At 30.0% G+C, this 27,690-nt stretch overlaps 1 protein-coding gene across 6 annotated transcripts in view; it reads left to right on the top strand.

Moving 5' to 3' along the window:
• LOC143257616 (bromodomain and WD repeat-containing protein 3-like) overlaps window positions 1-27,407 on the top strand; it is a 50,349-nt gene extending 22,942 nt beyond the window's left edge. For 3 of the 6 annotated variants that reach the window (XM_076516612.1, XM_076516613.1, XM_076516611.1), the window contains 17 exons: window positions 3,920-4,145; window positions 4,885-5,094; window positions 7,859-8,100; window positions 10,375-10,503; window positions 11,058-11,155; window positions 12,596-12,773; window positions 12,921-13,133; window positions 13,446-13,653; window positions 14,640-14,813; window positions 15,850-16,123; window positions 17,367-17,492; window positions 19,716-19,902; window positions 20,400-20,555; window positions 20,787-20,939; window positions 21,611-21,893; window positions 22,229-22,354; window positions 23,452-27,407. In XM_076516612.1, coding sequence (XP_076372727.1) covers window positions 3,920-4,145; window positions 4,885-5,094; window positions 7,859-8,100; window positions 10,375-10,503; window positions 11,058-11,155; window positions 12,596-12,773; window positions 12,921-13,133; window positions 13,446-13,653; window positions 14,640-14,813; window positions 15,850-16,123; window positions 17,367-17,492; window positions 19,716-19,902; window positions 20,400-20,555; window positions 20,787-20,939; window positions 21,611-21,893; window positions 22,229-22,354; window positions 23,452-24,800 — 4,332 coding nt within the window. In that variant the 3' untranslated portion in view covers window positions 24,801-27,407. The remainder of the gene's footprint in view (window positions 1-3,919; window positions 4,146-4,884; window positions 5,095-7,858; window positions 8,101-10,374; window positions 10,504-11,057; window positions 11,156-12,595; window positions 12,774-12,920; window positions 13,134-13,445; window positions 13,654-14,639; window positions 14,814-15,849; window positions 16,124-17,366; window positions 17,493-19,715; window positions 19,903-20,399; window positions 20,556-20,786; window positions 20,940-21,610; window positions 21,894-22,228; window positions 22,355-23,451) is intronic. The other 3 variants (XM_076516616.1, XM_076516615.1, XM_076516614.1) reach the window with 3 other exon arrangements.
• The last annotated feature ends 283 nt before the right edge of the window (window positions 27,408-27,690 follow it).

The following is a 27,690-nucleotide window of genomic DNA, read 5'->3' as shown; positions in this document are numbered from 1 at the left end:
GCAATGAACATCCTCCGTGTCCTCTCTATCACCACTTGGGGAGCAGTTCGATGTTCTATACTAAAGATATATCGTGCTCTTATTAGATCGAAACTTGACTATGGATCATTCGTCTATGGCTCTGCCAGACCCTCGGCCTTAACGATACTGGACCCCATTCATCATCAAGGACTTCTGCTCTGCACTGTGGCTTTCTGCACTTTCCCAGGTCAGAACTTATACATAGTCTCATGAAGACTTCTGCCGTTTGCAACTGTCTTTACTATATGCTTCAAAACTTCATTACTCACCAAAGCATCCCACCTGGGGTTGTGTTTTCCTTCCTCATTGGGTCATACTTTTCAGAACAGACGGTCTGCCATTACTTCTTTTGGCTTTCATAAACAGGCGCAGTTGGATGAATTGGGTTTGTTCTCGTATAGCATTGCTGTATTCACTGGTCAGCCCATCCCATCATGGCTTATTACAGTCCCCAAATGTCACCTTTCTTTAAGTCATCTGGGAAAGTACTGGAAGTACTGTCTTTTTTTGCTGAACATCTTTTGAACCATCTTTCCATTCCTATATATACGGATGGTTCAAAATCAGGTGACTGTGTGGGCTCTGCCATGGTTTGTTGCAGTTCAGTGGTTGCATGCAGAATCTTCTCTACAGCTTCTGTGCTCACTGCTGAACTGTATGTCATTTCTCTTGCCCTGGATCACATAGAAGCTAAGCAATACTCAAACTGCACTATTTATACTGACTCACTTAATACTCTACTGGCCCTGGAATTTTTTCACGTTAGTTCACACCCTGTTCTTGCTGATATTCAAAACTGACTGGCCCATTTCTCTTTAACATCTACTTCTATCCAATTTTTCTGGATACCAGGCCACATTATTATTTGCAGGAATGAGCTCACAGACACCCCAGCTAAATCTTTCTACTCTGGCACTATCACTGCTGTGCCTGTTCCATACATGGGCTATGGTCCTGTATTCAAGGCTTGGCTCCGTGCCAGCTTGCAGTTGACTTGGAGTGAGCAACACAAAAATAAGATTTCCAAATAAAATCCTTTATTTGACTTTGGCTGTCTTGCTACAGTAAGGATCGGAAAGATGAAATTGTTCTAACTGGACTATGCATTGGTCACAGTTTTTTAACTTATCGTTATTTTGGATTGATTCACCAATATGTTGTCTGTGTAACACTCAGATCACAATACGCTACATTATACTTTCTTGCCGTTGTTGCGACTTTCAGTGATGGTGGAAGAAATATGAAGGGATCCCAGAATATATGTTGGTGATTAATCGGATCCTTGGATGTCAAGTGGCTGGAGACTGATAGACTGTAGTGGTAGTTTGACCTGATCCAGCACCAGTTGGCATCTTAAATGGTACATTAGTTTTGTGGCAGGCAAAGGATCACCCATCTCAATGGAAAGCAGGGGTACAGGGTATAAATAATTAAGAAAAGCTGTTTTATGATTTGTGAGTTGGAAATACATTTTCAGTGAAGGAAAATGCTAACCTCTGTGACCCCTCAAAGTTATGCTCCCTTTGCATATAATGCATCCCAGTGGGATAATTTGATTTTAAAGGAATAAATCCTGGAACTTCTTCAACATTATTTGCTTTGTTTCAGCAACTATCTGTCCCTTTTTAGCTGTGATAAACTTGAAAAAAACAAAGAGAATCAACTACACTTTTATGCTACAATATATTTTTCTCTCTGCTATCCAAATGAAATTGCAGCAGATGTATCCTAAACAAGTTTTAAATGCCAGATTTCTGTAAAGTGTGTACTACACACACATATACCAAGACAATTTTTTTATAACCAAGAGAAGTAGGCCTAAAAATGTTGCCCATATGACTATCTAGTGACACTAAAAGATGTATGAAGGTGAAATCGTGGGAAAGAAAAAAAGGAATTCCATCATAAAGTCATAAACAACTCAAACAGGTTGTAGTAACTATGAAATTGTGTAGCAAAAATTGCAACAATATAACAAGATTACCAAAAACTAAATAATCTACAAGGGAATAAATACTGATGTGACAGTGATAGAGTTAATAAATGCAATTAAGATGTACTTTAAATTGCTGTATGTGACACAAATTTTTAGTGTCTTACATTCAAAATTTTATTAAACTACTTTTTGTTTATGTTATACCAATTAGTATAGTATAAAGTCTTAGGTAATAATCCATATCTTAATAGTATACAAGTTTTAAGTTCTTAATTTTACAAAGCAAAATTTTAAAAAATCCCAAATTTCCTCTAGTGTGACACCACATATTTTCTCAAGACGTTATCTATTCACTACTTTATCTACCACCCTTTCAAAAAGTATTAAATTAAACACAAATTATTCACTATAAAATTGTTATAGCTCAGACAAACCATAATTTTTATTACCTTCAATTGTATTTGGTTACAGAAGTATCAAATAGAAAGTCAGACCTCTCCTCTCACATCCTTTCTTTCAGGATTTGTTAATAGTTCTCTCTTATGTTTAATTAAAGTTACACCTATTACCACAAGAAAGTCAAGGTTTTTATCTGTCAACCAATATTTTATGACATTGTGTTCTGAATAGAAAATCATCAGTTTCACTAGAGGACAAGCTTTGTTCCTCTGGGAAAGTTAACAACTAGCTTGGATGAATTTGTAATAGCTCTTGTTACATAGTTAGAGAGCCAAAAAAGTTCTGATTGTTAGAGGAAATTGTCTGCAGTTTTCATGTAATTAGTCTGTTCTTTGGTGCATTTTTTAATTATATAAAAATTATTATATGCAATACTGTGAGTAGTATGAAAAAATTAGGGTTAACTCTGTTTGACAACCAGAAGCGAGAAAAAAAGATTTGATTATTATTTTATTTTTTATCTTTCATGTTCATTCTTTATATATAATTATAAAAGCAACTAAAATGTAAAAATAGGGATTTTTTTTAGATTAGGTAAGATAACATCAGTTAAAATAAATAGTAATAATAATAACATAATAATATTTCTTGAGGTATTCATGCAAGCAGCTTGTAGGTAATGTAATTCAAGGTGACTTACAACTTATGATAATGCAAATGGTAGATAGATACGGTTAAAAGGGCAAATAAAGGGTAATAAAATAATAAAATTTAATTATAAGAAGATGTATACTGTTACAACCTTAAAGCTACTTAGGATAAAAGAATGTAGTTTCATGTTACAATTTGAAGTCGTTCTAAAAAGAAAAAGAATTGTAAAATACAAAATTTTACTAAAAACTTTGTAGAAAGTTTTAGGGATCACACAAAGGAAAGCTGAGATTTTTGAGATGAGGAAAAGTATTTTTAATCTAACATGAAAATTACCTTGAACATGAACTGTTCAAAACAAATACTCAATATATTAGAGGACAAATCTTTTAGTTTATTAAAAATACTTCACTAAATTACATAATGTTTTGTGTCTGATAGACTTATAATACTAACTGAGTGATTGCAAAATTTTGTAAAAATATACACACTACATTGAAAGTTACAAGTATTAAATCTATAAAGACTTGAGTACAAAGAGATCACATGGTTGGTCAAGTTGACCAAGCCTGCATTGATAGTTAATTTGGCAAATAATATAAAAAAAGAATTTTTTAGTTTTAAATCATATTTATCATAACCTCTTAATTTGGATGCATCAAATTTGTTTTTTTCTTTAAAATGATGATACATGAGGTAAGATGCATTTGTTTCACTCAAGTTATTTTAGATTGAGGATATGATTTAACTGATTAGTTGTAAATGTAATTTGATGGTACACACAATGTTTTGTAAAAAATATATATATATATCCTTAAGCACTTTTGTCACTCAAAGCATTGAAAAGAAAATGGTTCTATCATGTGTGTGTGTGTTTTGTTTTGTTTTTTTGTAATAAATTTACTTGGAAAGGTACCAGAGGAGCAGTTTTTTCACACGGATTATCGGCCACTGATTCGTGATGCCAACCAGCATGTCCTGGATGAACAGACACAATGTGCCCCCCACTTGATGCCACCACCCTTTCTTGTTGATATAGATGGGAATCCTTATCCACCTCACTTGCAGCGACTTGTTCCTGGAAGAGAAAATTGTAATGAGTCTCAACTCATTCCTTACATTGCTGTCTTAGCAGAAGGTAACTATTGTTTCTATTCCCTTTATTAGCTTAGAGACACGAGAACATTTCAGTAGTCAGTGTTTAAAATATTTTCTGGAATTTTCTTTCATATGTTTTCTGAGTTCTAATTGATATTGATGCTAAGATATTTCTTGGGTGTTTTTGTATAAATTCTTAGATATTAAATTTATTAATCTTCTGTTATACAACTGTTGAAAATGCTTCATTAAAATTTGTAAATCTCATTCTGAGACTAGTTTTGAGGAAAAAAAAAAGAAAAAAGAATCTTATTATGACTTTTAACCAAATGCTCATTGTGTATTAACAGTATGATGTAGAAAATATAAAGTTGTTAATGTTGTCTAGTTGGCATCAAAATTGATTAAAAGGATGATAGTGTAGGAAAATAGTAAGAATATTAATGAATAATGACATGATCTGTGAGCCTTTTATTAAAACAAACAGGCTGTGTCAGTAATGTAAAGAAGTTAATTAAAACATTTACAAACTTTTCTGTATGATGTTCTACGCTCTGAATTCTGCTTGAGGTATTTTTTTTATGTACAGTATGGAAATGATTAAACCTCTTCAAAATTTAAATCAGTTTTGGCAAATCAAAAAAAATCTTGTACATGAAGCATGTGTTTATGTTTGTATTCACAGTAATTGCAATTTTATTAAGTAATTTTTAAAGATCAAACAGTACATAGAAAGATTAATCTTTGTTTATTTGGTATTACCTTCCAATGTTTCCAAGGGCAAGCAGAAATTCTTGAACCAATACGACCAGTGGAAAGTGATCAACAGCGACGAACTATTGATGACATGATTGAAAGGCTTCAGCAACAGCAGATAATTCGCCGAGTGAATCTCCCAGGAATCCCTGGAGGAGCAGGAGCACGAGAAAATGATCGAAATGCCCAAGGCTCTCTCTCACCTCGTTTGTTAGTCCAAAGATCATTATCTGGTAGGCATTATGTACAGAAGTAAATTATTCAGATTTTTATTACCTTCATCTGACTAAAACATTTAGTAATTCAAGTGTTTTTTTTTCTATTTTTTATAGATTTATATCGTCTTCCATCCATTATATAATTTTTTACATCTAAGGAAAAATCAAATATTACAATTAATGTACTAGTGATAATGCAGAAATGTTTTACTTGTCCTTTTTAGTTTATAATTTAATCATATCAATTTAGCTGTTTAAAAAATTGAATTAAACTTTTGCAAAAAATATAAGGAAACCTTTGATACTTGGAAAGCACTTATGCTCCCAAAAATAGGGATGTCACAATGAAAGAAACCTTATAAAATTTAATAGATTTTGAGTATGTATAAACAACTCAAGCTTTGCATTTGTATCTGCCTAATAAAAGCAAACACTGTGTCATCAGACAAAGTATTCCACAAGTTCATGACTTGGATTCCCCCTCTCCCCAAAGAACAGTTTTTAGATTGTTTCTTTCCATTGCATAAGTAATTTAGTGAAATCCCCAATAATTTTAAACATCTTAATCAGTCCATCACTAGCCATTCTTGTTACTCTAACAAAATCTACATAAATAAATTATTAGGAGACATAGCATGTACCAGATTTCATTGGTTTAAAATCTGCCTCAGTTTGTCGACATTGGTGTTTGTGTTAAATATTTATTTTATAAATTTAAAATGGTTTCATTACTTTTAAATTAACTAGTTAATTTTTTATTTTATTTTTAATAGTTTTTTTGTTGTAATATTTCATTTCTGTGCAGCTTTGTAGATTTAATAATCATTATGAAATTTGTAATTCTGGTGTAATAAAATTGCACTTTAATTTCTCTGTTGCATTTTTATAGTTGAGATTTTAATTTGCATATCAGGTACAATAATTCGAAATATCTGTTCGACTGGAAGTTCAAATATGAAATTGTACAGTTTGAAGAGTTGAGTTTTCAAAGTTATGACTATAGTAGGTTTTCAATTATGTTTCATAGTGAGCATTTAATTATACGTTTTTTACTTTTTGGGCTGTTTATAAAATCATATATGAAAGCAAAGGTATAGTTCATGAAACATCAGATTAGTTTTTAGTTAAGTTGTAAGAACTTTGAAAAACTCTCTAAGTGTTGGGTTTGTATAGTTAATCATATTTGTAAATTGAATTATCTTCATCTGTTGGACATAGCAGTGTCTTCGAAACTAGATGTTGATATTCTAATATATCTTCTTACCAACTTAATAATCTGAAAGAAAGAGCAATCATGCATATTATCTTTTTTATTTGTTCCAGAAATGCTGTTGTCTTGTACATGTATGTCTTATTTTTGAGATTCTGCTAATACAATTAAAAGATTAATTGATATTTCCTTTTTGTTCTTTTAATTCTGATAAGAAATATCTTAACTTTGTATATATAATAATACTTATTATATATATTGAACTTGTAAAAGATTAATTTAGCTACATCAAAATTAGATACAAAAAAAGCAAGAGTACTTGAAAAAAAAATGGTTATATCAGATAGATCAACCAAATATTCAACAACAGCAAAAAATTTTGAAACTAATTATAAGAGAAACTACATTCCACAAGTATCTGTTATAAGTAAAGGAACATAAAATTTTGTGTGAAAGTTGTTCAGAAAAGATTAGACCAGCTAGAATAATATATCAGTAATGTAAAAAAACGAAATTTCTGGCTAGTAGGCATAATAAATGTACTAGCACACCTGTTTGTTTCACTACAATGAGTAAGTAATTACACTGGAAATATGTATATATCTGTTTGTATAAGAGTGACTTCTTCCACAATATGACAGAACTAAAACTTAATCTGTAACAAGGATACACGTGTATCAGTATTTTTTTATTCCTCCTTCTGCTGCATCACAGTAGCTCGATGTGGCTTTGATAAAAGAAAATGCACACACACACACACACACACACACATTACAATAATATCAAATCCTAATATTATATATTAATTGAAAGAAAAATTAAAAGACATTATATGTTATAACTATCAATTAGAGCCTTCCAGTTTGTTAGAGTAGATTCGGATACATTTGAGATGTATACATGTGTGTGAGTGTAATACGCATTCTTTTGATTGAATTCACACATGTGAAAGAAAATAAGACTTAACAGTTTACATATATCACTTTTAATAATCTTGATTACAACAGGTACATGAGTCAATGACTAGAAACTGGAGCCATGTTCAGTTTCATTAGAATCAGACAAGGTTGCAACAAATACACTTTGCAGACAATTCCAGTGAACTCAGCTACTTGTCTTGTATTATTGTCCAATTATGTTATCTCAGCATGGCCCAGTGGTTAACAAACCAGACTGTGGTTTTATAGATTCATCTTTTGTGTTCTGTTGACCATAAAAAGAACAAATAAATAAACAAAATTTTTCTTATCACTTTGGAATTATGGGTGCATGATAGGGGTGACAGTCAAATCCTTCTGTTAGGTTAAACAAAAGTTGTTGATCACTGGATAAAAAATAGTTAGGAATTAGTATTTAATTGATTAATCATAAAACTATGACAAAAACATAAAATCCAGTTTTTCATTTTTAAATTGGAAAAAAATGAATAAAATGTGTAACATCTTTTCTAAGAATGTTTGGGCTCTGTACTCTGTAAATGAATTTAAAAGTTTTGAATATTACTATAAAAGATTTCTTTCTAATTATCCTAATTTTGAATGTGAGAAATAAATTGTATTTGTAACTCAGGACACAGCCGAGTTGGCATGAGACGTAATGGAGACATAGAAGGCGTTAGACAGTCCAGTGGTAATTGGCAGTCTCGTGGTCAGTTTTCTGGTGGTCCTTCATGGCTAAAGAAAGTAGTTGTGAAACCAATGTCTTTGCAACAAATTCTTCAGCACGAAAGAGTGAGGCAGGTTGCAGCTGATCACGAGTTGGCACATTTTAACCGTGAGAAAAGGAAAAAGCCAATACGTGATGTACAAGAGGTATCTTGAGCTAATAAATATAATTGTTACATTTGAAATCTACTAATGGAAATATTAACTGTTGTAAAGTTCATCAGTATTTCAAATACAGTTTAAGCTTTCCAGTAGTGTAAAACAAATTAGACATCTACATCAATCTGTTGCATATAGATATTGAGAATTTTTTCTCATTCCTTGAAATATTAACTTGTATGCTTCCATTTACTTATTGACATGAATTTTTAGTAACATATTTTTGTATCAGGTATTTTGTTTTCTGGCAGCATTTGTTTCACTTTCAACACATATCTGTAGGATCAAACTAATTTGCTTGATAACATAAAAAGAAAAGGAACTAGAACTATTAAAAGTAATTGGTGACTGATAAAAGTACCAAATCTAGTGGTTCTGGATTTAGTTTAATAATCAGACTACATTTTTTTTCTTTGTAGGTAACTTGTAGGTATTTATCTTTATTGTTTAACTTGCATTAGATTAATTGTGGTTTTTTTGCCATTTTATTTGTCATTATTGGTTTATTTATATTAAACTTAACTGGAAGTTTGCTGCTATTTATTTACTCGTGCTAAACTAAATGTGGCATTTATCAGTGGTATAAAACTTCTCAAGCCTTTCCTTGCAGATCATGGGTCAAAGATCATGATGTTGTGTTTGTTGACTCGCTTTCAAACATTATTTAATTTCTTAATTTAAACATAGATATTAAAAACACACCTAAATGTTGATTTTCGTGTGTCATAGGGTTTTGTATGCAGCACGTTTTCAAATTAAATGTTTGCAATGTCAAAATACAAATTATATAGTCTTGTATGAATTAGGAACTCAAATTACCAATATTGCAAAACTAGAATAAAATTAGAATCTTGTATCTTTCCTATTTGCTGAGATGTTGCTCATGTATTGAATCAAATAAAGTGGCCCTGCTGACTTTTTTCCATTTTTGGAAACAGTCCATTATATACACATACTTTTATATATGACATGAATAACCAGTCAAAAGATCAGAATGTTCCCAAAGTGGTTTTCTCAACTATTTTCAAATATAACAGCATCATCTCTTTCTTTTGAGACAAACAGTCATGCTGGTAAGTTGAGTCTTTAACCTGTTTCAAATTTCATATTTTTTTAGAACCAAATACAGCTTAGTTACTAAACATTGTAAATTATAAATAATGGAGTCCTATAATATCAATACACTAGTTTATGATTTTTTAGTTATTCAAATGTATATATAAAACCTAAAAAATTGCTTTACATTCTCCACAAGTGAAATTTCTTAAGGCTTAGCAACCTACAAAAAGCAGCAACTGAATACAAAGGTCATAACTAGAAAGGATAATTGTTTCTTTTACAACTTTATTTGTTGTTTTCTGTTTTAAGAAAAATAAGTTTCAATGTATTTGTAAATAGTAATAATGTAAATATAATGTGTTACAACTGAAATGTGACTGTATTTTTCAAAATATTAGTCCATTTAAACACGACCAAGGCATGTCACTTTGTAAAGGTCAGTTTTAAGTTCTTGGATATGGTACCATGAGTGTATGTGTTGCATCATTGTGACTTTTGTGATGTTAGCTAGTGTTTGATAATTATCTGGAGGCTATAAAAATTTCACCTGTAAAATTTGAAAATTTTCTGATATATAAAAATATTTTTACTCTTAAATGAAAATTACTCTGCATGTTGTATAGTGACCATTCTGAAAGAAAAACATTTACAAAAAAAAGATATTTGACTGAGAAGTCTTAATACTTAATTCAAATACCTGATATTTTGTGTTTTGGTGTTTATCAATAACCTGCAAAATTTTGTGTATATGTTTACATTATTAAAAATCATAGCATAAATTACTCTCATGGATACTTCTATGGTGACTTCTGCATACAAAAAATTCTCAGTCATTCTTCTAAAAAAAAGTCTTCCAGTGATATTACTTCTCCATACAACAGCTAATTACATGATATATGTAGAATGCATATTTTGATGCTTTTTGTAACGCTAATTTTTGTTAACTTTTTCACATCTTTAGATACATTTTTCTGAAGTTGGAGTGGCAACACTAAACATTGTATCTTGGACAATAAACTACTTTTATGTTTCACTAATAATAGCTACATCATTAATTTGACAACATTGAAATTAAACTTTAGGAAAGGTTTGCATAATGTAAACTACAATTTTTTTGTTCCCGTTTTTTTATGTTTGTACAGTTTTCATCTTATTCTTTAAATTGTAAACAGTTACATTTTAATTAGTTCTCATAACTTCTAGGAAGAAACTGAGAGTTTGAAGTTGAGACGGCAACGACGCAGTACTCGTAAACAGCAACAGCAGCAGAACACAAGAACAAGGTCAGTTAGGGAACTAACGAGGAACAATCGTTATGCTGAGGACTTTGAGGTAATTGAAACTTCTAACTACTGGAGTTCAGAATTAAAAGCTGTGTGAGATTTTCTCAAATTTTTGAAAACAAGTGTATAATAACATTTCCTTTTGTATTGTAAAGCTTTGGACTTTACTGTTTATGTCGCTCAAATTAGCTTTAAGATTGTCTGTCAGGGAATAACTAATTTAAGAAAAAATATTAGAATGTAAGAAACATTACTGATTTGCTTCACTAGGAATAAGAATTGTAGGGGTCAAATGAAGAAAAGCTACTATCGATATGAACACTGAGAACAAGAATTGTAGAGGTCAATTCAATAAAAAACATTAACATTTAAAAGATATTAGAAATATGCCTAAAGTTTCAAGTGATTTGTTTTTGAAGAAAGTAAATATTGAAGGGTTATAAGCATAAAAAGAAGTCCTGTCATTTATCACACGTATTGTCCCCTAAATATAGTCCTCAGTTTTTGTAATAGACACAGCAGTAGTTGTTATATGGAAACAGTTGTTTTTTTTTATTTATTTACCACAATCAATATTTAAATCACATAAGTGCCTGTCTTTAGAATCCAGAAGAAATAAGTATTAGTAGCTCTGATCCTTCAGAAAGTAGCGATGAAGATGGTAGAACCTGGACAGACAGTTCTAGCGGGGAGGCAGGAACGTAAGTTTTTTTCAAAGAAAGACAAATTTTTAAGCTATATTTAGAATGTTTAATTTGTTAGTTTGAATCTATGAGTAATGTGGCTTCTAAGCTTCCTTTTTTTAAATAAAAAATTTATCTTCATCACATACTATTTTATGTACAAGCTTTATATTAAGAATGTTCAAACCATCATACTAATTAATGATGAAAAATTCTGTAGTATGTTGATTTCTACAGCTCTTGTTTTTTTATGAAACTATACATTGTATTAGTGCTTATTTGATATTAATGATATGAGCTGTTATTCTTGTTATTATGAGATTTTAACACTTTTCTTTAAAATCTACAATTTCGAGTTAGATAATTTTGTAGTCTGGCCTTTCACACTTTTTGTCAAAAAATATCCAAGATAAATTCTAAAAAAAAGCTATTTTAGAATTTTAATTAAATCATATTCTGAAATACAGTTTAAAATAAGACATCTATAATTTATTGTAATTAAGTAATTAAAAAAATAGGAGGTTCCTAGAAGTCTTGAAGTAAAGAAAAGAAAGTACAGTATTTACACAGCAGAAAATAAATACTCAAACAGTCAAGCTAAACAGAATTGTAGCCAATACATTTAGTAGAAGGTTAATTCTCCATTTTGTGGAATTGGTTGGAATTTTTTGTTGTGTAAGAAAATATATCTGCATCATGAATTATCTATAATGAGGTTATTGCTAATTATCTAAGTAACTATATATTTTAGGGAATATCTATAAGAAAAATTGTTTTTTATATTGGATTGATATTCACACTTATTCATGAACATCTGTTTAGTTCTCTACAGGTTCAGATCGACATGGTGGTAGGGTATAGATTTTGGAGCTGATAAACTAAACTCATTCTGAGCAATGCTGTTAAATATTTCCTGCACTTTAAGCTATTGGTACATTATAAGAGTAATAATCAATCCCTTAATATCCTGCTAACTGGTTGCTTTCCCTCTGCTTAGTAATTCAAAATTGGGGATAATGGCAGGTTGCCTGTGTCTAACTTGCAATGTAACATAACGGAGAAACAAACCTATTCAAAAATCTCTACAGTATCTCCAATGGTTTCTTGAGAGACTGGAATTTTGAGTACTGAACTTTAAATTTTCTTATGTTTTTAATGTGCAATTTTTATACCATCATCAATTAATGTGTAGAGACCAGTATAAATTTATCTTCAGTGAACAGGTGTGGGGAAAATCCTGTTGTGGTTTGAGGTTGTGTTTTTTTTTATTATGTGAATAATGTAGAATTAGCTTTCTATAACATAAAAACTTCATTGTTTCATCAATAGACAAAAAATTAGATGCCTATCTGCAAAAAACGTTTTCCAAAAATTTTGTCATTTTGAAATATGTGCTTATTACAATGTCACATATACAGGTTTTTATCTTAAAGATATATATATATATATTTATTTTAGAGATTCACCAGAACATTCAGATTGGACTGCTGATGTTGGTGTAAGCTTAGACACTTCAAGAAAAAAAACAAGAACACTGAGATATCAATCTAACGAGGAAGATGATGAAGGAGAGGAAGAAACACAAGCCAAAGAAGAGGAGGAAAGAAAAGAACGCAAGAGGAAACAGAACAAACGAGTTAGTTCATTTTTCTTTGTGGAAATGTTGGGTTTAAAATATCAAGATTCCACTGGATTGTTTAATTATAATAGATTTACATTTTTAATTGAAAAATAGATAACATTTAATTTTTAAAAATCTAGAATAATTATTTCTTATGTTTAGAGAAACAGAAAAATAAAAGAAGTGCCTGAGGAATATAAACCCCCGGAATGGCTCACAGATGTAATTCCTCATAAGACTCCATATGTTCCTCAAGTTGGAGATGAAGTGGTTTATTTTCGGCAGGGACATGAATTATACATTAAAGCTGTTAAAAAAGGAAAGATATATGATATCAGTTTAAAAAACCAGGCTTTCAGGAAACACAACTTGAGGGTAGGTGCTTAACATTTTTAAAAGACATATTTACCAACTGCTAATTTTATTCAAGCCAGATAAATTCTAAAGAGATTCTAGAAAATCTTGCTAAACTAAAACAAAAATAACTATGTATTTAATGTGTACTTAAGTCATTACAAAAAAGACATTAGCATATTTCTTCAAAGTACGTGACCATTTGATGGTCATCATGCAAGAGAATGCAAGCAATAAAAAGAAATGTTTGGAGAAAAATTTAAGTGCATATTCTAAATTACTTTAAATCTAATAAAATGTAATCACTTTGAATCCTTTCATTTCTTCTAAAAGGAACAAGAACTAGTTCGTGTAGAAGACATAAAGTATGAAATACGCCCTCCACGTTTATGCCATCTCCAGTTAGTCATGATTGATCCTGAAAATGGGGATCCTACAGGAGAAAGTTTTACTTTAAAATACCATGATATGGCTGATGTTATTGACTTCTTAGTTTTGCGTTATTATTACAATCAAGCAATGGAACGACACTGGAAGGCTGGTAGGCTCCATTGACAATTTATTTTTATATCTATATTTGTTTAAAATAACTTAAACATACAATGATTACATATTGCATTACATCTTAGTTAAGGACAACAAGGGACTTGTTGTGTTGGCTTTGATGGACCACTAAGCTGAAAACACTCAAAGCTAACCCTTACTATTTACCCTCTTTATGCCACAGACTATCCTGTTCACATGCCTTACTAAAGAACTATGTTTTTCTTTTGCTTTCCTATCCATCCCATTAGTTTTCCTTCACTCCACTAGTTCCTGTTTTTCCCAAGCAAAAGACTGAAATATGCTATTTCATAGAACTTGCTTATTACAATTTAATCCACCATTTCCAGCCCTATTAGTATGAAATAAATGTTACAGTAAAGAAATGTGTTCGTTGAGCTAACACACTTTTTGTGTTTTAATAAAAAGGTATAAACTTTAGCACATTTCATCACAAGTACAGATGTGTCCACATAAACTTTGTTAAAAAAAAAAGTAACAAGTACACTAATCATTGTACAGAACAAGTGAAGTAATTTTCTCAAGAAGGAAAATTAAAAACACAAAATGATGATAATTTGAAAAATTTTTTTTGATACATACTCACATGTACATATAGATCTAATATTTTGAACCATTTTTAATTTACATTTTATTGTGGTAATATAACTTTTAAAGTTATTTTAACAGTCATCAAAGTTTTATATATGTTTAAGTAGTATTGATTGAGTTAATAGTATTTTAGGTGTCCATAAAATAATCATCTCAGTAAAAAAAAATCATATCACTATTAGTATTCTTTTAGAAATATTTTACCTTTTCCATGAATTTTTTAACACTGTTTTAAGCTTTTTTTTTTTTTTTTTGAAGTTAGTATATATATATATATATATATAAATAAAATTTATTTCTGTAATATTTGCATGTGATCAATGGACTAATATCGAGGATTCTCTTCAAATTTTTGTTGTTTTGTTCCCACAGCCGATCGCTTTAGGTGTATCATAGATGATGCTTGGTGGCTTGGAAGCATTGACCATCAAGAACCTTTACAAGAGGAATATCCTGATTGCATGTTCCAGTGTTTTTTTGTAATGTGGGACAACCAAGAGATGGAAAGAATGAGCCCTTGGGATTTTGAACCTTTAGATCTCAGTCGTAGGTTTTTTTAGGTGTAAAATTCTAAAAATAAATTCTTATAACACTAGTATTGTTTCATTAAACTAAAATTTAGTGTGAACCCACTAACATTGTGGGTTAAACTGGAGAAACATAGTTATTACACAATGTAAGTAACCTTGGTTTCCAAATATTGCAAGTATGTTATTATGTTGTGCTCTTATGCCAAAAACAGGATTATTAAGAAAACAGTTGCATGCTTTTCAATTCCTTTTTTGGAGAGAATAATCAAAGTTAAAAAGAAAATAATAATTTTAGGTTTAACAGCAGGGAAAGTATTTAGATATGTTTCTCTGTAGGACTGTGAAGATATCCTCATATTTAAGTGCAGCAGAATGTGAAGGAGAGTTACATTTTTCACGTTGGTCTGATCAAATTTGAAGATTAGTAACTGTATATTCTAATAATAATTCTACTTTCATTTTTTTTAAATGTCTTGACTTCCATAATTTAAGTGTTGAAAATTATAAAGACTGACAGAAAAAGTAAGTTACAAAATAGAGCATTTCAAGTTAAGAAATGAAGTTCAACTCTAAAGAGTTAGAGTATTACTAAGATCGGATAATTAATCAGAATGCTTCAATTTACATCACACAATTAAAAATTTACTAAAGCCATCAGTGGCTTGCACTTAAAATCAGTTCTACAATTGAAATGTTTCAAAGGTGTCAGAATATGTAAGTTATCGTTGAGTTAAATCCATTTGATAGCTTTAATAAGCTTTAAATTTTGTGAATATGTAACATTATATTTTAATTAATTATTTGATTTTAAACATTAAACAAGTATCAGTCATTTATGTTCATAATTCAATGAAATGTTTCTTAAGCAATTTTTATATATTGTTTTAAACAAAATTAACTTTGAATTATCTTGTGAAGCAAAAGCGATTTGACAAATTTTATGAAAAGAACCAACAATTTTCATTGTAAATATTAACCATACTATCGTAAGGTTCCAAATTAAACGATATGGTTGTATTTAAGTTTTATTTTGTTTTTTTTTTAATTTACAGGATTACCTGATGAGCAAGGTGGCAGTATAGATGTTACTGATGAGGAGAGACTTGCCATGAAGTACGCTCCAAAACCAGGTGAGTGGCCGAAGTGTGGTCAAGACCAGGAGTGTGATCGGCTTGCAAGAGGACTGGAACAGGTTATTGAATTAGCTATAGCTGAACCATTCACAGTACCTGTGGACTTAAATCGCTACCCTGTCTATGCTCTTGTAGTTGAGTATCCAATTGACCTGAGTACAATTAAAGCCAGATTGGAAAATCGTTTCTACAGGTATTAAATTATATCTGTTTTACAAATGAAGATTTTTATCAAAAACTAGTATATCATATGCAGTTTCAATATCATTAAGAAATTCTTATTGAAAGGTACCGTGTTTTGCATTTATTCTTATGGAGGTTAATTGTACTCTGTTATAAGAATAATGTTTCAGGTCCCTTGTTGTACAGGAAATTATTTTTTCCATGATTAGTGATGCTCAGTCTGATAACCATGATTGCACTATTGCTTAAAATTTCAATTTTCAATTCAACAATGTTAGTCTTCAATCACTTTCTTCAGATTTTCCACAGTTTAAAGACTATGTTTAAGCAATCCAAAAGCAAAAAAGTCCATTGGAACTGAATCTAGAGACTTGATCTAAATATGATTGAATGGGTTTGTTGTAATTGCAGTTTCTTTGGTCGTCTTTATCTTGAGAAATTTCCATTTATTTGGAGATGTTATTGGAATCATGTGAGGATACGTCAAATTCAAATCCATATTTATTATGTTTTTTTGATGGAGAGTTTGCTTTCTGGATGAGGATATTGCTGTGGATTGGATTATAGAGAAACCTGTTGCTGTCCAAAATTCTTTGCTGTGGGAGATTTAGTACATCCAGATTGAATGCTGAAAACTTTTTTCTTCAAAATAATGTGTCTTCTGACTCTGTATTGTTCAATAATCTCAATAGATGAATTAATTATTTGCAGGATTACTGTGCTGAGAAATGGCTAAGAATTTGCCATGAACACTGGTGCTAATCACAGTGTTATACTTCATATACATAAAACATTTCAGTCATTCTTATAAATTAATAAAATGTATATTTATATATGTGAAAAAGAGAATAATGTGAAATTGGTAAAATAGAGAAATTAGATTATTAGAGATAAATTATCATAAAAACTTTCATTTTTACTTCCTTCATGCTGTTTCAAACAAATTCTATTTCAAGCCAGAGACAGTGAGTTAGTTTAATGACAAACTATAATTGTTTAATTACCTAACAAACTTTCTCTATCTAGAAAGAATGTGTTTCTTTGACTTTGAAAGTGCACCAAGGAAGTAAAAAATTAAAAGTTTTATTTTGTTTTTAAGGGTAATTTATCTCCAATAATCTTATTTTTAATATGTATGTCTACACATATTGGATGATAAAATCATGTTAATCATACATATACAATTATTTGGTCTTTGAGATTTAATTTAAATTCTAATTTTATTACTATTGTATATTTCTTTTTTCCTCTAGACGTTTGGAAGCTGTGAAGTTTGATGTAAAGTTTATTGAAAGGAATGCCAGGAAGTTTAATGAACCTAAAAGTCATATTGTAAAACAAGCTAACATTATCACAGAAGTTTTACTTCGCTTTATTGAGTAAGTATAAATTTACCAAGAAAGTACCTAGAGACAATAACAATGTGTAAATATTGCTTTAGTAAAATATTATAAACTAAGTAACTTAAATTTATGAACATTTGGTATAAAATACAGGTTTTCACATGTTAAATCAGTTGTGGAAATCGCAAATTAGTAGAATTAAGAATGGTAAAACAACACTAAAAATGAAAGCTTTTAAACAGGTTGTTAATTGTTTTAGGTACAAACTCTTTCCAAGCAGAAAAACTGTCATTAATAATTATTTATGAAAATTTAGTGCTATTTACAGCAGCTTTACCTGTAGTTTTTCTTCAGAATTTAAATTGAACATGCAGGATCTTTAACAAAAAATAATACTACAGAACAAACAGTTGTTGCAAAGCAAACTGAAATATGTCATCATGTTCAAAAGATTGTTATGCACATTTTCACTAAACTCTTTTAAAACTGATAAATAACTCTTAAAATGTTATTGATACAAAACTAAACTTAATGGTTTTGTTAAAAAACTGAAACATTGTATTCATATACATAGATGTTCATAAAATCTAATTTTGCTTTAACTTGATATTCTTTTTTTCTTTTGGTAGTTGAACACTTGTGATTAATGAGTAGGCTTAATCTAGTGTTTAGTTTATTTAAAATACCAGAAAAATCTCATTTTACAAATATAATCAATATTTAAGCAAACATCTTGCTATAACACTTTTCAATCTTATTCACAAAGTTTACAAGCTTATCTTTACCATGCTTTTTATTTGAGAATAAGTGCTTACTTTTATGAAAGCTCAACCTGCAGGATTATAATGCTAAAATTCAGGTTTTGGTACTTATGGTAAGCAGAGTACAGATTGCCCATTGTGTAAGTTTGTACTTAACAACAAACAAACAAAACTGTACGTTCTGAAAGCTCCTGTTGTAGGAAATGATGCCTAAAACTTATAAGTATAAATTCAAAACATTATCAAACTAATATTTACATTGTAAAAAAATATTGTCACTCACCATATTGAAAGCAAAAACTACACGTTAATACATTTGATATACCACTGCAGAGCACAATAAAAATTGACCAAACTAATAACATGAGTTAGGTATTTTTTGTATATCAGAAAAAACAAAATTTTTTTGCACACTAATGTACTGTTTGTACTTTTTTGTGTTATTATTTTAATATACAATTAAATGTGCAAACTGAAAAGTTAAAAAGTTGATTTTTGTTTATCCATTTCTTTTAACTGTCGACTAGAGAGAAGGTAAGTGGCAAGCAGAACCTACAGATATTTTTTAACTTGAATTTTCTGTTGTTGGAGAATAGTTACATGTAATTAATTAATGGGGGTGTCAGTTACCTAATTAGCAAATACTACTGAACAACCAGCTCTGCTACAAATTACAATGGAAATAAAAATAACATTAATAGAAATATTTTAACCTTTTGTAAACCATGTTAGTTTCCACCTTACTTATATAATACCTGAAAAACTATTCTCTTTGCAACACTTTGTTTATAGAAAGTGTGGAATCAAAACATCTCAAACATGTCGACAGAGATGCATCATCTACAAGTTCTTTTAATTTTGACTCGAGTGAAGCACTGTTTTCTTCCTCTTGCTGTTTTTCAACTTAATCAACATCATTTTTTGCTCCCTAATCCACCAGTTTGTTTCATATTAGCTATATTATCTTTTCCCAACCCTTTAGATCTAAACTGTATGCAAAATAAATGCATTCCAGAAGGTATAATTACAAACAGGAACCAAAACATTTTTAATACAAGATGTTGGATTGTATCAATACAGATTAGTGGTTAGAAGTGTTTTATAATGATAAGGAAAGTACTTGGTCTGAGTAACACAGACTTGAAGTGGATTCAAATGGAAATGCACTCTAGGTGGTTAAATATTTTCTATAAATTAAAAGTACTGTACTTTACTTCACTATTTTCATACCATAAAATGAAACTCCTAGGATTAGAAAAAAATTATTTAAAAAAAATTGACACCTCACTATCTCAAAAATCTACATCTTCATGTTAGAGTTATATCACTCTATATGGTATAAATGTAAACTCATATGTTAATAAACTAAAGTATTTATAGCTTTATGTCCTGAAATTCTGAAGTTATTTACTAGAAACTTAAAAACGACTTGCTAAAACTCAACAAAAATGTTGAATCCAATTAGCCCTTTATTAAAGTCTGGTTCTGTACATTTCAGAACCTCAGACTGTACTGATCCAATGTTATTGTATCAAGAAATAATGGAGGCACGACAGGCTCTGTCCCTTCTCTCAGAGAGTGATGATGATGATGATGATGTCAGAACCTCCGACACTGAAGATGAAGAAAATGGAGAAGAAGACCAAAGTGCTGAAAAACAATATCGTGAAAAAGGAAGAAAAAGGGTGATATGATAATTTGAATTTAGAACAGGAAGATGTTTTAACCCTAATGTTATTTTAAGTCAAATGTTTTTAATTTCTTCAAGGTATTCCAATACATCATATTTAGATGCATAAAAATCATTTCTTTACACTTTCTACATAAAACATTTCATAAAAAGATAATTTTGAGTTATTTTCTGAAGGATTCTTAAAATGTGGCATATATGTATATTGCCTTCGGTAAGCTTATCATAATTATACAATCAACAAAGCAATTATATTGTATTAAGTAACAGTTATTACTTATGATGTAATATATTTTTCTGTTTACTATATTGAGAATGCCAATGTTGGTTAATACAGTTTCTAAAATACTTACTCCTATTCAAACCAGATTTGGGTATTATAAACTCCAAACACTTTTAGGAATTTTATTTCATCTTCTATTAATAAAAATCACTACATAATACAGTAAAATCTAGCTTGAATGTATGTTTTTATATTTTTATTTCTCATAGAGCCTAGAGAATAAACCAAGTAAACGAAAGCTTCTACAGTTTCGAGAATGTACTTCTAGTACATGGATCAAACAGTGTCTTGATTTGTTAGAGCTTATATTTGAATGTGAAGACTCAACTCCTTTTAGGCAGCCAGTTGACCAATCAGAATATTCTGTGAGTTTATAGGTTTTTTTCAAAATATTAAAAAGCATCAAAATTTCTTAAAATGTTTTTTGGGTTAAAAAGGCTCATCTACTCCAAAGCTTTCATTGTAAAGGAGAATGGTTATGTAGTACTTTATCAGTTTTACTTTTCTGGTAAGGATCTGCCAGTTGATGTAAAAAGGTGTATCACTTGCTTGAATCTCACAACATTTTTTTCTTGTACAATATCTTTTTGTTTTAGGACTACAGAGATATTATTGACAACCCCATGGATCTTAGCTCAGTTAAAAATAAGCTACAGACTGGAATTTACAGCAGTCCGGTGGAATTCTGCAAAGATATGAGACTTATCTTTCAAAACTCCAGGAATTACAATACTAATAAGAGATCAAAGGTACAGACTATATTTAAACAGTATTTGGGAATATTTATTAATACAAGCAAAAGTAGCATTGTCAACATTAACAAGCTTTAGGCCATGTGCTAACAGGTTGCATCTTACTGGGAATTTTAAAAAGTCTCTTCCACAAAATATATTAAAAAAAATCAAAGTTCAAGTAATGTGCCACACTTTTCTTTTAAGGGATTACATATCATTCATTTTGTTGCAATTATGTGAGAAAGGGTAAAAAATGTTAAATTTTATTTTAATTGTTGTCTAATTATAAACTCCTTAAAACCATAATTTTTTGCTTGTCAGCTGAAATTATTTTCGTGGTGTTTTGATAATTATCACCATACCTTATGATATTTTTGGTCTATTAATGAAAGGTGAATAATAACATTTTCGATTAGATTCTGGCCAAGGAGACATAAATGTTGTTGGATGTTGTTGCCATACAATAGGTAAATTGGGATTTTTAGCCAGATACTGGTAGCATCTCCTCAAATTTAATTACAATTGAAAGTAAAGAAGAGTATAATAATATGTAAATCACAACATATCTGCTATATTCAGTGTTGATAAGGCCTTTAGTAATAGATAAATTACTCAAACATGCATTTTTGATCATTGTGAAATATGTTTTGTGCAGCCATGTGATGCCTGTTTGAATATTTCAATAGATCTATGGAATGACCATTCGGTTATCAGCAATGTTTGAAGAGCACATCAGGGGAATTATCAGTGACTGGCGTTCAGCAGTGAAGTATGAGGAAAAGGTTCGAAACAATCAATATGTCAGTAATCGTAGAAAGCCATTACAGCTGTCAATTGCTGATTGGTCTCATCCTCCAGGAAATCATCTTGCTTCAAGTCAATGTCGACAAGAACCAACGAGTGTTGCAGCCAGCCATTCCCACTGGGTTGCCGAAGGAGAAGCTAGTTCTTCAAATGGTGGAGAAGGAAGTAAGTGTAAAGCTTTAATAGTTTGATCTCAATTAATGGAAAGAATGTAATAGAGACAATAGTAACTTTCCAAGTGTGTCTTGCATAATTTTTATTATATAAAACATATTTGCTGCCTATATTTTATGCATTATGGTAGCTCTACAGTAAGTGAATTATTTGTTTTAGCTTGTTTGCAGAAAATATATTTTTGATGATTGAAATTAATATATAAATAAGCAGTACAGTCTTATAGAAGTAAAAAAATAAAAATATGCTAAGTTTAGGGACTTTTCATTTTGGTTTACCTTCTTTATTTCTCATGATTTTTTATTCTATATAATTTTTTGTTTTAGCTTCTAAGAAAAAAAAGGGATTTCAGATCCTAAAAGAGGGTGAGAAAAAGAAGTTAGATGAAAATAGTCAGATAAATTTTACTTCAAAACTAATAGAAGACAAGTCTACCTCTAAGAATTTTTTGGGTAAATAGAATTTATTTTTTTTAATCTGATTTCATAAAAATTGTTGATCAAAGCTTTTTTTCTAGACCTTCTAAGTACCCACATGATTTCCTGATTCTAAGATTAGGTTACTGTTTTTAGAGATAATTTGTGTTTAGGTTTTGCTCTGTTATTTCTTTCTAACCATGGCATAGTGGCTTAAAGAATGGCTCTGAGTTTTTTTGGTTTTTTTTCAAGTACAAACTTAATGACAGTTTTGGACTCAGGAGGTTAAACCCATTTGATTGACATAGTTGACCACATTCTAGATCTCATAGGCTAATTTACTCTAATCCTGTCGAAAAAAAACTTTTCTTTTTCCAGGATAATTCACTATGGCATTATCATTAATCCACTGTTCTTAGTTCTCTTATTATAATTTTTTCTTTGTCATCAAACTGAACTGTTCTTTTCTTATGTTTGGCTATCACTGCTTGTGGTCAGCATGAGTTTCTTCCTTCCCTGGTGAATGTTTTGTATACCTGTGTAGAGAGGACTCCAATCTCAAATTACTACTTTTGTATTTGTGTGTATTATATTGTAGGTGTATGTGTGGGTAGGTATTATTGAATTATTAATTTACACATACAGTGTAATTGCCAGGCTATCTGTGGGAAATTGTGTATTCAGGAAAAACCAACTAACATAGCTTACCTGTAATTTTAGATTTTGGCTTTTGTCTAGTCAGTTCATTTTAAAGAATTTCTTTTATTATTGTAATTGCTACTATTAAATTTGTTTTGATTTATGTGGTTTAATCAAGAGTTCTTAATATTACCATCTAGTAGACAAGATTTATAAAAATGTAAAATTTAGAAGTTTTAAAAATCGTTTCTTTGAACTCCATTTGTTAGTACAGTTAGTGATTATAAAAATTTTGTACATTTAACTTTTTAATTATTTTATATTAAGATAAAAGTGTAAGAATATTTCCAAGTTTCTTTAGTTGTTATCAAATGTAAGAATCTCTATTAAACTTCTGCAAAGTTGGCATATCAAAAAGAAAATTAAAAATTCCTAAATTTCCTTTTAATAAAAAGTTGTTTTTTACCAGCTAAAAATATGTAACTTTTACTTAGGAAAACACATAAGTAATGGTGTTGTGAAGAAAAAACGATCTCTTCGTTCTTCAGTTGATACAAGCACAAGAGAAAGTCCTATTTCTTTGCCAATGTTTCACAAAAGGAATATTTCCTGTGATGCTAATGATAGTGATAACGATCAATCTGATGACGAAAATTTACCATCTTCCAGTAAAAAAATGGAGAGAAACAAGAATGTTTATGCACCACCAAATAATGACCATAGGTATCATAAGCAAAACACAAGCAACAAGTCTTTGAAAAATAGAAGCAGTCTAATTGATGAGGATCATAGAAAGTCAAAGAGACTAAAGCCAAGAAAAGTTAAAGTAAACAAATATGAAAGTTCCTATAATGAAAATCAAAGTGACACATCAGATACTGAAAGTGAAAAAAAAACTAGTTCCTCAGCATCAAAACAAATGTTGTCAAGAAAAAGAAAACATTTGTCAGATTCCAAAACTAGTCAGGATGGCAGTACATCTGAAGACAGAATTTCAAGAAGAGCAAAGAAGAAAGCAAACCTTCATCTTGATGAAGATTCTCAAAGTGATGAAGAAGAGAGAGATGGAGAAATAACTTTGAAATTACCTAAAGGTTCACAAAAAAATATAAAGAATATCAATAAATACGTAAAAGCAGAACATTGGGATGAAATGATATCTTCAAAAGAAGAGAGTGAAGATGAATCAAGAAATAAAAATTATCAAAAGAGAAAGAAGTTTAACAAAATTATACAGTCAGATGATAGTCTTTCTTCAGCAAAAAATTACAATGAGAATAGACAAGTGTTTAAAGATAAGTTAAGGGGTTCAAACTCTAAAAGATCTAATCCTGAATTAGCAAGATACAATGTGAGAATTCTAAGGAATGCAACACATTCCAAAACTACTTTTTCGGATGATTCTAATGATAATGATATAAGTGATAGTGAATTAACATCAGATAGTTCCAACTCCGGTGAAATTTCTACTGACTGTAGCTCAGATCCTGAATCTGAATCTAGAACAAGTGAATCTCAAGAGTTGTCTAATACCAAAGGTTATTGTAGTACAAGAAGAAAAAGTGGTATTAGGCGTTCCTCACGGACTGCCACTCGTAACAGCACAAGAGCTACACGAAGTGCCTTAACCCCTAGCCAGTCTTTAGAAGCTCCTTCTAGACGGTCACGAAGGATACAGACACGCAACAAAAAAGTTCGTTACCAAGAAGACTCTGAACAAGAGTATGAAAGTAGTCAAACCAATGAGAGCATTGACTCTCAGGTGCGAGAAGTCCTGTCAGTGAGTAGTCGTGGTCGTGTGCGCAAGCTTTCTCGTCATGCAAGGGCAATGGTTGCAGAATAAAACATGACTAAAAGAGTAAAAGCACTCTTCCTCTGTGATTGAACTAATATGTTTTATAATCATTCATTGTCATAAAGTTTTCTTTGTGTTCCACATGTGCCATTACAGACAAGTCATCCATGGATTGTTCCTTTACACAAGGAATAACATTTGTAATTTGATGTATAATTCTTATGAAATATGAACATGAAAAGAAAAATGTTGCATTCCTTCCAAGTTAAATATATATGTAAACTATGATATAGATTTTTGTTGAAAAATGATTGATAGCCTTTCTCAGAGTGAAAGAGGTATTTGATTAAACATGTTAGGAAACTCAGAAATATCTTTTAGTAAAGAAAACAGTACTTAAAATAACAGTTATTAACAATTTTATAAACTTTGTATTTCATGGACATAACCTTTGTAACATAGCATCATTTGTTTTGATTCTTTGAATGAAACTTTTTAGTGTCTTCACAATTTTGTATTACGTACGTGGGGACCAAAGCAGTGAAGAATGTTGGTGGGACTAGTTTTGTATATTAATGTGATGTACACGAGAAATTATGAGGTTTGGCTTCTTTTGCTAATCTTTTATTATTGTATTTGTGTTTTCATGAACTTCTCTTATAACTAAAAGATGAAAACAATCTTGTTTAAATTTCCCATTGCTTATTGATATTTTGGTTATTTACTTTAGGCTAATTACCATCGTCCAAACTAATTTAAAAATTCTCATGCTACTGCATTTGGTATCCAATAAGGTTTGTTGGTGTGATCAGTTTTCGAAACAAAATTCATAAAGATGTGAAAGTGGTATATGATGCAGTGTCATTTCAGTTTGTTCCTTTTTGTTTAAATCTTAGAAGAAACTTGCTTATCATTTAACAAGCAAACTTATAAACACTAGAAAACTGCTAGTAATAAAAACAGATTATATGAAAAACTGAAAATATCACTAAACTAGAAAATTTTATCAGTATTGAAATATTTTGAATATATCTAATATTGTTCTGAGAAACGTTAGCTGTAAAATAACTTTATAATGAAATATATTACATGTAATCTTATTGAACACTAGTTTTTCTTCACTGTAATTAGTATTATTTTTGTTTATTCAGCAATGAAAACCTACCAAACAAATTACAAGTTCTACAACTAAATAGTTATTAAGACTTAGGATCTATTCTAGTCATTCTTGAGAGAAGCAAGTTTTATCTCAAAATACCACAGAGGGGGTAGAAAGAAGAAAACCTTTGGTGCCATGACTATAGGATGTTATTTGAGTTTTCTGTTCATGGCGACATCACAAAAGTAATACAGCACCATGAACAAATGAAATTCATGATGTTAGGAAAACACTTAAAAAAATCAAGGACAAAAAAAATCATATAATTTGATCTTGTTTGAAAAGGAGATCTTTCTTCATCAGGGACATACTGGGAGTGACCTTGTTATGTGAAATGTTAGAAAAGGTACAGTAATATCATGGTAGACTATTGTGACAATCCAGAAATGTTATAGATATGATTAATTTTGTTTGTGCTATTTGATAGGATACATGAAGATATGAAGAGGTTACAAAGGTTTTGTTTAATAAAACAGTGAAAATGTTTTGAGGGAAATTACATTAGGTGTTCATTAAGTACACTAACGACATAAAGGGAAGATCAGTTAGTAATAAAGTGCTTAGTAGAAGAAAAAAAAAATAGAAACAAGTGTGAAAAATTATCATCAGTAAATAAATGAGTGTTAAGAAAAGGTATTAGTAAAAATTAATAATTTACACCACACATAAGAAACTAATTAACCATCAAAGATTGCTGATACCAAAATCTAGGTTCATTCCACAAGAGTAAACATTGTTAAAAGTTTTGATCCAGTAATCTTTTTTCATTTTTCTGTCAGCTTTAACTTTTATTAAACCAATTTTGACACCTATAAGAATCGTGTCATTAATTGAAGTGTTGGGCAACAGAGGGTCTACTGCAGAAAGCATTTGTAAGTGATCAGTATGATACTCATCTTTCTTCATTTTTTTCTGGAGGTTAATGTTTTTTAATAATAATAAAAACCTTACAGTTGTAGGAAGAAAAAAGATTTGTATTTTGTTACAACAGACAATAATGAAAAGCCTGGTTGCCCTTTGACTGTGTACTGACAGACAACTAAGAACAACAATTATCTTTACAGTTATCAACTTACACCATGTTTTCTAGGAAATATTGTCACTGTTTCTGTCATATTAGCTGTTGACTTGATAAAAATATATAGGACAAATATTTATATGCTTAGAATTGAAGAAGCTAAAATGATATATTTGAAATCTACCTCCCATGCTAGAATTTATGTATTGTAAGGTTATCAAAAGTGAATAAAAAATGGAAAAACATAATGATACAACCTTAATTATTGCTTAAAATAAACTTTTACTAGGAACTATAGCATAATAATCAATAGATTATATGAAAATCAACATAATTCATAGCTACAGCAATTTATTGTTGTAGTGCTCTCTCTATTTGTAAATTTATCATAAATGGGGAGTTGTATCAAAGAACAAAAGCAATGTAGTAGAACTTGTGTTACTTCTGTAAATAAAAATTATGCAAAAATTTCTTTAAATAGTTTACATCCCTTTTATTTCCATGAGGAGAAGACATTTCCTCATTATTACATGATTTAAAAATACCTGAATTTGCCATGAATGAGAGATTGAGATTTTGTATAATGGGACTTCCCTTAAAAAAAATGAAACAAATTGACTTTGTGGACTACATTCTTGTTGAAAAAAGATTATTTTAAACAAATGAACAATGTAGCTAAGTTTTTCTCAATTGTAATGACCTATGGTCATGAATTCTTTTTGAACAGTGGTTCCCAATCTTTTTGAAAGCAGAAACAAGCA

The sequence above is a fragment of the Tachypleus tridentatus genome, chromosome 7, assembly GCF_004210375.1.
Source record: "Tachypleus tridentatus isolate NWPU-2018 chromosome 7, ASM421037v1, whole genome shotgun sequence".
In the NCBI taxonomy this organism is placed as follows: domain Eukaryota; kingdom Metazoa; phylum Arthropoda; class Merostomata; order Xiphosura; family Limulidae; genus Tachypleus; species Tachypleus tridentatus.
The sequence above is the reverse complement of the archived record's forward strand: the minus strand, read 5'-3'. Positions and strand labels throughout refer to the sequence as shown.